Source organism: Bactrocera tryoni, chromosome 4, assembly GCF_016617805.1.
Source record: "Bactrocera tryoni isolate S06 chromosome 4, CSIRO_BtryS06_freeze2, whole genome shotgun sequence".
Classification (NCBI taxonomy): domain Eukaryota; kingdom Metazoa; phylum Arthropoda; class Insecta; order Diptera; family Tephritidae; genus Bactrocera; species Bactrocera tryoni.
In genome coordinates, this window is record NC_052502.1 from 27,888,473 (window position 1) to 27,902,420 (window position 13,948).

The 13,948-nt window shown below is 33.0% G+C and overlaps 1 protein-coding gene across 1 annotated transcript; it reads right to left on the reverse strand.

Annotated features, from left to right (window-relative positions):
* Positions 1-8,861: 8,861 nt before the first annotated feature.
* LOC120774061 (chorion protein S38) lies at positions 8,862-10,078 on the reverse strand. Its single transcript, XM_040103367.1, has 2 exons — positions 9,943-10,078; positions 8,862-9,844 (listed from the first exon to the last, which is right to left on the reverse strand). The coding sequence occupies exons 1-2, from the start codon at positions 9,988-9,990 to the stop codon at positions 9,008-9,010; spliced, it is 885 nt and encodes a 294-aa protein (XP_039959301.1). The 5' UTR covers positions 9,991-10,078; the 3' UTR covers positions 8,862-9,007.
* Positions 10,079-13,948: the final 3,870 nt, after the last annotated feature.

Genomic DNA, 13,948 nt, shown 5'->3' on the forward strand with positions numbered 1-13,948 from the left:
GATGTCCTTTACAACAGTTTTGTTTATGCAGCAAATTCATATTTAATTCTACATATGTAAATTTGTAATTTTTTTTAAATTACTTTCATTTATATAACTTAATGTACATACGTGTGTAGTAAACGGCAATGTACACAAAACAATCAGATTATTTAAATTAATTTATTATACTCCAAATCAGTACACAGTCGCGGAAGGGAAACGGAAAATCATATCAAATGAAAGTAGTAAGATGTTCAAATATACCGTTGTTTGATATATCGTTTTGTTTTTAAATAAAATATTCAACAATATATCGTTATAAACAAGCAAATTCGTTTTTTACCTAACGCACACATACAAACATTCACACTCAACATATAATTAGTTTTAAGTTCATTTGGTAATCATATTTAATTATATATAAACATTTCATTTTATAATATACTTATCCAACTGCATTTATTACTCCAATAGTCGTCAAGGGTAGGGTATACATTTTTCCACCATATTCTCACCTTTTTTTTATGCTGTTTACGCGGTTTTGGCAATTTTCAACTTCATAATTTATATAACGACAATTTTTTTTACCATGTTCTTACCTTTTATTAACATCAATATTATAGAGTACTTAAAAATACTCAAACACCCTTAAAAATTATGTTAGTTATAGTTTTATTGATACCTTTTAATATTTTGTATACAAATAACCCTATAAAAAACTTCAAAAAAAAAAATACAAAAAATTAAATAAAAAATAAAAAAAAACGTTTTAGCACGTAAGAAAACTCTGGACTTTTATTATTATCTACCTTTTTCTAACAGCATTTAAGTTATACTCTCAATCCGCTTTGGCTTACCAAATTGTAGCGAGTTCATAATTTTTAGTATTAGATCGATAAAGCTCTGCGCTTTCCCCATGTGCTCGCGTTTAGCGCGTCTCATTGGCCATGTGTATTGATGCTTATCTTCCAAGCCTATCACTTGTGGAGATCTTGTTTCAGCGGCTGTCGGCTGCGGAGAAAAAAATTATTAAATTTTGTTTTATTATTATATTGAGTCGTTCACTAAGTAATTTCGTTTATAAAATGTAAATATTTAGTGGTATACATATATTATTATGTATGTATATCGATAAAAACAATTCAATATTATTTTTTATATTTTATTATTGTCTTTAATTTAAGCTGTAAGTTTTTAGCCGTTTTTGAGTGGCTATTGTGTGATTACATTTATAGTTTTGCCACTGTTTGTCGGCGAGTGAAAAACCAATAAAATTAATTTTAAGTCAAAAAGTAGTATTTTGAATATTTCAAGTTATTTATTTATTCTTTGTTTTTTCTTTTTTCCTTTTTTCTTCTGTTTTGATTTTCTTTGATCTACAATACATTCTAATCTTTAACCTTTCTTTCAGATATTTATTTTTTCAACTATAATAAAAGCAAGTTTTTTTCGGATATATTTTTCGCTCTTATACAATATTAACTACATATGTTTAGATATTCGCTATAGTTAAATATATCAAGTAAAGTGAAATAGTCAATATAATTTGAAAAACATGCAGTAATGCTGCGAGTTACAAATTAATGAAAAAATATTATGAAAAACGGAGGAAAATGAGCTTGCCGCGTTTACTTTTAAGGTAAATATATTTTATATTTATTTTTATCAACTATATCAAATACCATTTGAATAATTATCGTGAAATATATACAGTTAGTCCCAAAAGTGAGTGTACACAGGAGTTCGTAAAAGAAACACACAAACTAAGGAAAATTTAGTGGAAATATTTGAATTTTTTATGCACATTTGAAGTTTAAACTCTTATTAATTCATTTATTTAATATTAAAAAAAAACTTAAAAAAAAAAACTATAATTATTGACGAATTCAGGTTACGAAATTGAGTATACACTCCATCGGGAAACAAATTTTATCCACTTTAAATTTAATAGGCTGTGGGTCTACCTGCTTCATCTATTGCAGATTGCATTAACATAGGCATCGAGTTCACCAGTTTTTTGTTAAATTAGGTGATATTTCGCCCCATATCCTGAAAATATCTTTTTTTAGTTCTTCTTAGGTACGGGGACTGGATTTTTTCGGCTCAGATTTCAGTACTCCCATAAATGCTTTTGGGGTTCATAAAGCTGTTTTGAAGCATTTAAATTAACCATTCTTTGACTATCATCGCTGTATGTTTTGGATCGTTGTCGTTTTGGAACCAAAACATTGACGGAACCTTTTTTTCTCCACGCTTGCACTTAAATTGCACTAATAGTATATTCAAATAATTCTCCTTGGTCATGTTGCATTCAATAAATTAAATGGTACCCACTTCATTAGCTCCCATAGACCCCCACAGCATAACTGATCAACCGCCATTTTTCACTGCCCCAATTAAATGTTTACTTCTTAGCTCCGTGTTTGGTTTGGACGACATGGAGGTTCATCAGATTCCCAAATGGCAATCTTTTTTCGTCAGTGAACATTACACTTTCCTAGAAACTTAAAGGCTTATCAACGTGAGCTCTCGCATACTCAAGCCGATTTTTCTTATTTACATTAAAGATAAATGGCTTTTTACATGCTATCCGACCATATAAATTATTTTTGCGAAGAACACGATGGACTGTTTCAGTTGATATTTGTTTATTTTTGACACTTCAACTGTTGAGTTAGGAATACTTACATATCTTTTGGCTAATTTCCAAACGTACAATATTGTCATCATCATCAACATTTTTTTCCTCCCCACCGAAATTTCGCAATGTTCCTCCATATCTCTATTTATTTATATTTTTTTTTGGATTGTGTAGTGAGGTCTGCCAATAATTTGACCAATTTGTCTGCACGATTTATCTTATTTTATCACTAATTTTCCTATTGTCTCCTTTCTAGTACAAGCCACGGAGAAAAAATTGCACAAAATACAATAAATTGCGTATCTAACTATAATACATGACAAAAACTTTGAAATGTATTTAAATGCTAACGAGATCACATAACTGTAAAACGATATTCAGAGATAAATTTTGTGACCTAATTTTGTCAATAGTTTTGGTTTTTTGTTTAAGTATTTGTTTAATGTTAAAGAAATATATCAAATATATTCGTTAAATTTTGCATAATTTGTGCATTTCTTTTATTCAATCATTCTTAATGAAACTTATTGAATCCCTGACCCATGGTACAATTTAATAAGATAAGAAAAATGAAGGCCATTCAGTTGATTTATCACGAATATTCTTTCAAATGAAGTTTTGCAACAACTAATAATTTTTTTTTCCAAAAAGAACATGAAGTTTTCTTTTATAAAATATATGGGATTATAATATATTATATATTATAAAAACGTCAACAAAATCAATGTACAAGTATAGTATTGTGCAAAACAAGCAACAAATTTATATCAACCCGAACTTTTAAGATATTTTCTTCAAAAAAAAAAAGATTTTACAAAAATGTGATGGCTAAAAGTATTTCATTCTTGTATTCTCTCTAACTAAAAAATAAAATCAAATTATTAATTCTTAGTAAGCAATCACTAAATAAAATAACAAAACTACTTCATACTCAATAAGGAAGTGTGCAAAACAAAACCAATAAAATCACTTTAAAGACGCAGGTCGAAAAGTTCATCAGAAATAACGGTATAAAGTTGTTTTACGCAAGTAAAAACGGTTTTAGGCTTTTAGGCGCTTCATAATGACACGAAGTAAATATTTTTATAGTCTTAAAAAGGTCACAATAAACAATATTTTATGGCGCCGTAAGTTAGGGGAATACATGCCGTTGTTTCACATCAGGCTATGACCACTACATAGAGGTTGCCTTTTGTATTTTGGGATTCGAGAACAAAAACAAATCATTGAAAATCGCTTTTTTGTTTTTCAAAATATTCTTCATTAAGATCTATACACTTATTTCCGGTTTCAAAGTTCATACTTAAGTTGTGCCCAAATAAAATCTGAGCTAAGCATTGTTGCAGATTGAGTAGTCGTTTGCATTTCACAGACAATGCTTAATTTCTATAAAATTTTATTATGATATATGGCAACGTTATGGGCAACATATGTTTTACAAATGTCATCTATAAAAATATGTTTGAAATATTTAAATAATATAAATATAATTTTGCGAGAAAAGTTATTTTTAAAATGAGTGAAAACAACAAAAGAACCCCGAATTTCAACGCTAACGAGTCGGAGCACCTATTGGAACTGATGGAAATCCCAATCCGAGTCCATATTTTTTCACAAAAAATAATTTCTTGTTTCTTGTTATTATTCTTTTGACAAATAACTGAAAATTCAAAACAAAAGTCAGCTGTTGCTTAAGCACTGCTTAAGTCTCCCATTTTCAGTACTTAAACATAACTTAAATATGAACTGTAAAACACTATTTTCCTGTTTTATCTTAAGCACAACTTAAGTATGGACTGTGAAACCTGGCATTAAGCTTGCGTTTGAACTAATTGCCGAAAAACTTTTGCCACTCTGGTTGAGGTATCTACAAAACTTGCCTTTTGAAGGCATTTACCACCTCTCCAGGTGTCGAAAAACGTCGACTTCTTGGTTTATTTTTTATCATACGGTAATAAAAATGAGTCATTCGGTGCAAACTCAAGTCTACGGAGGATAGCTCATCCAATCGGTATTTTGAGTGCTCAAAAATGTTGTTTAAGTAGATGTGTAAGAGCTCACATCGAATTATTGAAGAGTGATCTGTCTTCAGCGGTTAGTTTTCCTGATTTCTTCAATGACAACTGACAAACAAATGGTTGTATTTATTGTTATGCGTTGTTCTAGTGGTATGGTTGCGACATTCGCAGCTTTAGCAGAAAAACGGAACCATTTGCTTGTAAGTGCTTCGTGCGCGAACAACTTTTGTTGGATTCGGCTCATCTTGGGCTGTATGGGTGGCCCACTGCTGTTTACTTTCAGGCTCATACACTTAAATGCACGTTTCATCACCTGTCACGATGTCATAAACGTGTTTCGAAGCACCGCTTTCGTATTTTGTTAATATTTCTCTCGACACGAGCTTTTTTTTAGCGATTGACAAATTGTGTGGGATCCAACGAAAATAAATTTTTATAGAAATTAAGATTTTATTTGGGCACAACTTAAGTATGAACTTTGAAACCGGAAATAAGTGTATAGATCTTAATGAAGAATATTTTGAAAAACAATAAAGCGATTTTCAATGATTTGTTTTTGTTCTCGAATCACAAAATACAAAGGGCAACCTCTACGTAGTGGTCATAGCCTGATATGAAACAACGACATGCATTCCTCTAACTTACGGCGCCATAAAGTATTGTTTATTGTGAACTTTTTAAGACTATAAAAATATTTACTTCGTGTCATTATGAAGCGCCTAAAAGCCTAAAACCGTTTTTACTTGCGTAAAACAACTTTATACCGTTATTTCTGATGAACTTTTCGACCTGCGTCTTTAAAGTGATTTTATTGGTTTTGTTTTGCACACTTTCTTATTGACTATGAAGTAGTATTTGTTATTTTATTTAGTGATTGCTTACTAACAACTAAGAATTTGATTTTATTTTTTAGTTAGAGAGAATACAAAAATGAAATACTTTTAGCCAATATATAAATAATATAATTGTGAGTGTCCAGATTGCAACACTAGTCAAATCCCGATAAATCCCAACGAAACCAAGATATAACAATGAATTTTGAATTCAAGATGAAAAATTGATAACTTTGTCAAAACAGTTATTTCTTCCGTTCCTACACTTTTTGTGAGAAATATAGTGTATTTTTATGCTATAATGTCAAAATAAGCTCTTTCACAAGCTTTAGCACAGAGTAAAGTTTAAGGTTTTGGCATATCACTTTTTCCTTCAAATGAATTTAAGGCATAGATAGCCCTTGGTTACATTTTTTCTTAAACTATATGCCAAAAAAGAAATAAAAATATATATGTAGCTGCCCTACAAATTTAACGATCAAACTCATGTCTCCGTATGAAACACCTTTTTTGACAAGATAAATTCACGAAAATTGGAACGAATTGTTTTCCACGGTAACGGTCAATACCCGAAAAAATTGTTCAGATCGGACACTGGCATATCGCTGCCATACAAACTGAACGATCAAAGTTAAGTTTTTGTAAAGAAAACTTAGAACAGTGAAAGGTATTACGAGTATAGCTTCGGTGCAACCGAAGTTAACGAGGTTTCTTCTGTGTAAATACATCCAACACAATTTTCACTAAGAAAAAACATTTTTTGTGCACAATACGGGACAAAATCATTACTTTAAGACGCAATTTTTTATTTTTATACCCTGAATAAGGTATATTAAGTTTGCCACGAAGTTTGTAACACCAAGAAGGAAGCGTCGGAGACCATGTCCGTCTGTCTGTCTGTCTGTATATATACGAACTAATCCCTCAGTTTTTAAGATATCGTTTTAAAATTTTGCAAACGTCATTTTCTCTTCAAGAAGCTGCTCATTTGTCGGAACGGCCGATATCGGACCACTATAACATTTAGCTGCCATAAAAGTTGGCACAGGTTATTTTCTAAGGCAACAATGTAATCTCCGAAGAAATTGTTCAGATCGGTTCACTATAGCATATCGCTGTCATACAAACCGAACGATCAGAATCAAGAGCTTTTATGGAAACCTTTCGCATTTGACGTGGTATCTTCACGAAATTTGGCATAGATTACCGCTTAAGGTAACAATATAATCTCCGAAAAAATTGTTCAGATCGGATTACTATAGCATAAAGCTTCCATACAAACTGAACGCATAGTTACTAACAGAAATGCACCTGTGAAGGGTATTTAGCTTCGGTGCAACCGAAGTTAACCTTTTTTTTATTGTTTTACTTAATTCTATGAAATTGAAACATTTATAGATTATTTTTAATGCATAAAAATAGAAAACTTAAGGAATTTTATACGGAATACATTTCCCAATCAAAAGTTAGTGGTCTGTGAGACAGTAAAGATAAGGTAAAAGTGGCCTAACAAGTGTCTCTTCGTTGAAATCAATTCATATAAAAGAATATTGGAAACTGGCTTTTCAAATCACGACAACAGTATTTTAGCGGTTAAAAACCACAAAACTGTCATAAAATTTTAAAATCATATAATTGTGTTTTACAGCATTTTTATTTCGACTTGCCCCTATTGAATGCCCCTTAAATCAAACCAACACATATACATTTTCATAAAAAGAAAATATTTAACAAAATTAAACAAAAAACGAACCTTGAGAATTGTATTTAGCGCAATTAAAATGAAAATTGCAACAACTGCAATATGCTTCATAGCTTCCGCCAGAACAACACGCTTATTTTGCCCTAAAATGACTCAAACTTAAGTGTGGCACTCTTTGCTCTGCTTGGTAACTGATTGTCGTTTGCTCGTTTCTTTCTTTTGCTGTATTTTGTTTTGTTAAACTTCGATGTGGCTTTGAACTTGTAACACTTTTCATATACGCCAACCTTAAATTCGTAAATAAGAATGTTATGTGTTATTTTAGTTTTCACAGAATTTAATGGTATAAGAAATTATTTAATATTCTTGCGAATATTCGCGCTCGTTTAGAGCTCTGAAATTTTACTGAATGCCTTTCGCAAATGTTTATGCTCGCATTTTTATAATATTTTATGTGAAATGCATTTTTACTTTTATTAGATCAACGAATTTGACCCAGTTTTGTGAGGGTTTATTTAATGCAATACCTCTCGCATTGTGTTTGTACCACCGAAACGTTTTACTAAAAGTGGAATTTTTTTCACCTAACGGTTCTTTGTTTGCACTTGAAATTTATGTGTCAAAATTTTTAAGAATGAAGAACCAAGAACGACTGTCTGGCAGTCCGTTCCGTTATATGATAAAACATAATCTGAGGCATTACAGTACACAAGGTATGTAACTCTCAAATAGAACAAAAATTTTGTTAGTACTGTTATTCTGTAATAGACGGTAAAAACTAACGATGCTATTGGATATATTTTATGTTCTATATATTTCGATATTATATTATGTTTCGCAACTAGCGCGAGTATAGTTGCTTCCAAGCAACCGTAGTTCAAAATTTATATTACGTATGGCAAGCGGCTACTGAGCAGCCAAAGGTGTATTATGTAGTACTAATACTACTTTGGCTTTTAATAATATACAGAAATTCAGGAAATTGAATTACTTACTAAAATGGATCTCTATGAAATCATTATTTCTTAAATTCAATATTGTTAATTCAAATTTCGCCACCAAATGTAAAATTAGGAATGTTGTCTACTCCTTCAATACAAAATACTAATATTGTATCTAGTACACCCGCAACTATACTCTAGTTACCTTACATAATAGCGGTGTTAGTTTGCGGCAGAATCCACCATCATCCTTACTTTTTTCCATAACTTACATGCCAAGTCTTAGGAAGTGCTTGAATGCTACTTGTTGCGTGCAATTTTGCTTGATTGGGCGGTGATAATGCTAGTGTGGCGATATCTTTATATATACATACATATGTATGTTGCAAATTTCATAGGGGACACGATAAACTAACTGTCTAATAAATTTAACCTTTTTCGCTGTTCAAAGACCTTTATAGTAATAGTTGGTGTATACCTCAAGTTCACTGGACACTCCTCCATACCAAACGATTTCTATTGACTAAAACAAAAAATATTTTTACTTGGAGTACATTGAGTACAAGGAGTTCTCGACATCTCCGACTCTAAAGTGCTTCCAGAATTTATCATGTTACTTAATTTAATTTGATTTTATTTCATCAGACTCGAAATGAATTTTTTGAGTGCTGTTAACGACGTCTACATAGCTAATTTAACCAATTAAATCTCAAATATATTCAAATTATCATAAAAAACATTTTATTGGCTCTCTTTGGCACAGTATAAAAAAATTTACAGGTTCAATTAACCTTTCGATCTGAAGATTGATTTTTCTCTTCTTTATGCATTAACTCTTTATCCTAAAGTTGAGGTAATAACCTCAATAAATTCTCTTTAAACAAGGAATTTTAGTATTGAGGAGCTGCTGCAGCATAGCTGCCTTGTGCTGAGCTACCGGCATTGTAGCCACCTTGTGGGGCGGCACTAGCGCCATAAGCATCTTGTCCGGCATTGCCACCGTCATAGGCGCTTTGTCCGGCATTGGCGATATTGGCCAAAGCCGCTAATCCTTGGCTACCTTGTAACAGCTGGTAACCAGCGGCCTCAGCATTAGAGGCGCCAGCATTACCACCAGCTCCTGCTCCAGCGCCAGCACCAGCACCCGCACCATAACCACCACTGCTGTAAGCAGCTTGTTGCTTCTCATTAACAAAGTATTTCTCTGCTGGTGGCTTGACAACGTTAACGTACACAGGCTCGACCTTAACGGGACGTGGGTGATGCTTAACATAGACTTTGCGCAATACGACTGCTGGGGGTTTGTGCAATACAACTGGTGCGGGTTTCACAACTAGTGGAGGATGATTGACCAACACCTTGGTGGGTGGGCGCTTGACAATGATTGCAGCTGGACGATGAATAAGGATTTCACCCTTGTTTTGTGGGTAGGTGATCGAAGAGCTGACCGTATTGGCGCGTTGACCTAACGAGTAGGGAATGCTTTGGGCGGGCAAGATTTTACCGCATGGACTGGGCACACCGTTGCCATCACCTTGGATTGAACCCGAGCCAATGCCCTGAATGATGCCACTGAGTGCATCACCACTGATACCGGCAGCGCCTCCACCGATACCACCAGCGCCTCCACCGATTCCACCAGCACCTCCACCGATAGCACCGCCGCTACCATAACCTCCAGCCGATCCTTGTGAGCCATACGAAGCATAGGCTGTTGTGCTGCATGCCTATATATAACGAAAATGAGTGTAACAAAGAGTTAGCCAAATGCATCAAACAAATATAAATAATAAGTAAATATCGGTTGGCGAAAAAAACTACGTACAATCATTGCGATGCCGCACACATAAAGCAGGTGTTGAAAGCGGTTCATTGTGTCGCTTTTCGTTTACTGGGGTGATGCTGCTGCTTTGATCTGCGGAACTTGTTCTGTTGTTATATTATTGTGTTCTCAAGGCAAGAGCACCGTTAGCTGACTGTGTTCAATGGGCTGAGAAGATTTGTTTAAATATGCTTCGATGGCATTACACCATATTGCACTTTCAATTACGTGACATTTGTGCGGCAGTTCATCGCGCGCCACCCGATGCTATTTTGTCTTTCTTCAAATTTTTGTTGCGATTTTCTGTTGCTGATATTCGTTCGACATGTTTATCGCAATAATATCAATCCGGTCTTGATATCTTATTGCGTTAGCACTTTGAACTGACTCATTATAGTCAATTGCTCTCACAAGCTGTGCTCTCACGTTGCTGCAGAGGAGATTATGGGGTTAATTAGTCATTTCCGTGAAACGCTTATGATAACAATTTCGCAGGATATACAAATATATATGGTACATCCATGGGTGTGTGATTATAAATTATAAAATTTAAGAAAACGTTTTTTTTTTTCAAATACTCGCGGTGGTTATTAACAAAACTTTTAATAATTCTAATTCTTATTTACCGAAGTGTTTTAAAACATGCAAAAACTCCATTTGTAGTACAACAAAAAGTTGAGAGGGAAATATCGACAAAACTTCTTCCTTTGGCTACACAACACAGCAGATTATAAACCTTTTGATATAGCAATCGGCGAAAATCATTATAGTTCAAAATTTTTGCTTTTTGGCCACGATTTGTCTGATGTATTAAAAGAGGTTAAATAGGGAGGTAGAGTAGTTTTATGGATATACGGGTATTTTTTGAAGAGTTTTCAATAAATGATTCGTTTGATATTTCTGAGAGTCTGCATTTGATTTGTTGCCGATATGAAATTATATTTTTATTTTTGAAACGGCTGTAAACAGACCATTCTTGAAGTAAGTTTGCAGAAAGACTCTTGTGTAGATTGTATGTATTTTGCTTGTATTGATCAGGAGGTACAAATTTTGGAGCAAAACAAAAAACGCTAAGTTTAAGCAAAAATTACAATCTTCTAGTAAAATTTTCGAATACTTCAAAAAAGTAAATTTTTCACTTTCCTTGTATTAATTTATTTACTTCAAAAGATTCCTCCTTGTTTGAATTGGAAAATTTATATACACATAATAAAATATAATAATATATAAACCAGATTGGCTCTCATAATTGGGTTGTTTGCAAGGAAGGTATCAACTATTCAAACGTATGGTTTTTAACTCTTAGCTTGAGATTTTGAAGAACAAAAAAATTTAATCAATATATTTACCCAGTCAAGTCAGATTTGAGTACTTGTCAGAACTGTAAACCAATGTTGAATGTCAAAGGTGTTTCAGAATCCGTTAAGATTTTCGTATCCCACATTCCAATTAGCTCAGTCGCTAACATTAACAAACTAAAATATTCCGAATTTTATAAATTTTGAACGCAAAATGAAAAAAAATATTCTTTCGAAGAAAGTAATGAAATCGTAATGATTAAAACTGACTTAACACCTTTCGTGAGCTCTATCTTTTTTTTATATTTTTATCCGAAATCATCAAATCTCTCTTAATTCACTTTAGAGAATTTTATCATAGTTTCAGGAAATTCGAGCATTAAAAATGAGGCTTCAAAAGCATTATTTGCAATATTTTAAAATTATTTTCGTGTTAAAATGAAATTAATTTTCATATCTACATATATTATATTCAAAGAAGGTTTTTCTGCTCTTTAAAATTAAAGCTGTTGATGATGTTTTCCGTAATCCATTGTGCTAATTTGGACAACATAGTATCAAAAAAACAGCAAAATTGTGGTTAAAGTTCGGCTGCCTTGGCGCCAACCATTTTCGAGTGGCATAATTCGCTCCAATTTTCAAGATCGGCTTTTGATTAAAATAAAAAAAAAATCGATTTTCGCAATATCTTCAGGGACTTGTGCAGTTAAAGGAAAATCAAAATAAATTAAAACGTTAAATTTTCAATATGTCGCCATTGAGTTTCTTCTGACAGCAAAACCGATAAAATTGGGTTTAAGATTTTGATTAAAACGTCAAACCAGAAATATCAGAATTCATGATAACCGCTAAAACTTATTATCTGCTTAAATTCTTATTCCAACTACCAGATTTAACGATAATCCTCAATATAAATTTATAGTTAAAAAAATGTTAAATTAAAAATATTTTAATTACATTACGAGGTTTTGTAGTCTTTGGTTGAATGCTCCTTTTTTCAAAAAACTTGTTCTGAAATCAAAAAAAAAACAAGTAAGGAAGGGCTAAGTTCGGGTGTCACCGAACATTTTATACTCTCGCATGGTAAAGTGATAATCGAGATTTCATAATACGTCATTTACATATTTTTCAAATACCGTATTTTTGTAAAGTTTTATTCCGCTATCATCATTGGTTCCTAATGTTTATACTCGTATTATACAGAGAAGGCATCAGATGGAATTCAAAATAGCTTTATATTGGAAGAACGCGTGGTTGCGAACCGATTTCACCCATATTTCGTACATGTCATCAGGGTGTTAAGAAAATATTATAAACGGAATTTCATTGAAATCGGTCCAGTAGCTCCTGAGATATGGTTCTTGGTCCATAAGTGGGCGGCACCACGCCCATTTTCAATTTTTAAAAAAAGCCTGGGTGCAGCTTCCTTCTGCCACTTCTTCCGTAAAATTTAGTGTTTCTGACGTTTTTTGTTAGTCGGTTAACGCACTTTTAGTGATTTTGAACATAACCTTTGTAAGGGAGGTGGCCGTGGTTATTATCCGATTTCTTCCATTTTTGAACTGTATATGGAAATACCTGAAGAAAACGACTCTGTAGAGTTTGGTTGACATAGCTATAATAGTTTCCGAGATATGTACAAAAAACTTAGTAGGGGGCGGGGCCACGCCCACTTTTCCAAAAATTACTTCCAAATATGTCCCTCCCTAATGCGATCCTTTGTGCCAAATTTCACTTTAATATCTTTATTTATGGCTTAGTTATGACACTTTATAGGTTTTCGGTTCCCGCCATTTTGTGGGCGTGGCAGTTGGCCGATTTTGCCCATCTTCGAACTTAACCTTCTTATGAAGCCAAGGAATACGTGTACCAAGTTTCATCATGATATCTCAATTTTTACTCAAGTTACAGCCTGCCCTGACGGACGGACAGACGGACGGACGGACCGACAGACATCCGGATTTCGACTCTACTCGTCACCCTGATCACTTTGGTATATATAACCCTATATCTGACTCTTTTAGTTTTAGGACTTACAAACAACCGTTATGTGAACAAAACTATAATACTCTCGTTAGCAACATTGTTGCGAGAGTATAAAAAAAACAACAATCACTAATAAGCTCGTTGTTACGTTTTACCAACGGAGTATATTGGGAAGTCGAAAAAGTCTTTTCGTATTTCTAATCAAATTTTAACTTATTTTTTATATTTATAATAATAAATAAATAAACAAATATATACCATTTTGGTCGACCACTTTTCACCATTTTTCCGCTAGAGACATTATTCCATCAGTGTAAAACTTTCATTAGTGTAAATCGAAATTTTCAGAACGGAAGCGAGCGAACCAATGTTGTGCTAGATGAACTTATACAGCGTCGTCTCCGTAAACTTCACAAATTTTATTGGTGGCTTGCGTGGCATTCTTCCTTTTTTATACAAAAATTTCAAAATATAGCGAATTTCTTCATTATTTTTTCTCATTTTTGAACAGCTGTAACTTTTTTTCAACTTCCCCGAGTTTCATTTTTTTTCTGGAGAGGATTCGACTGCAACGACATCTATTGACTAAATACGAAAATACTTTTTCGACTACCGATATTAATTTTAAAATCACATCCGTTTGTTTTTAGGTGAGTGTGTTATTTGATAAGAGTATACTAAAGAGCAATGGGAAATTGACAGAACAACAGCTGATTAAAAGTTTA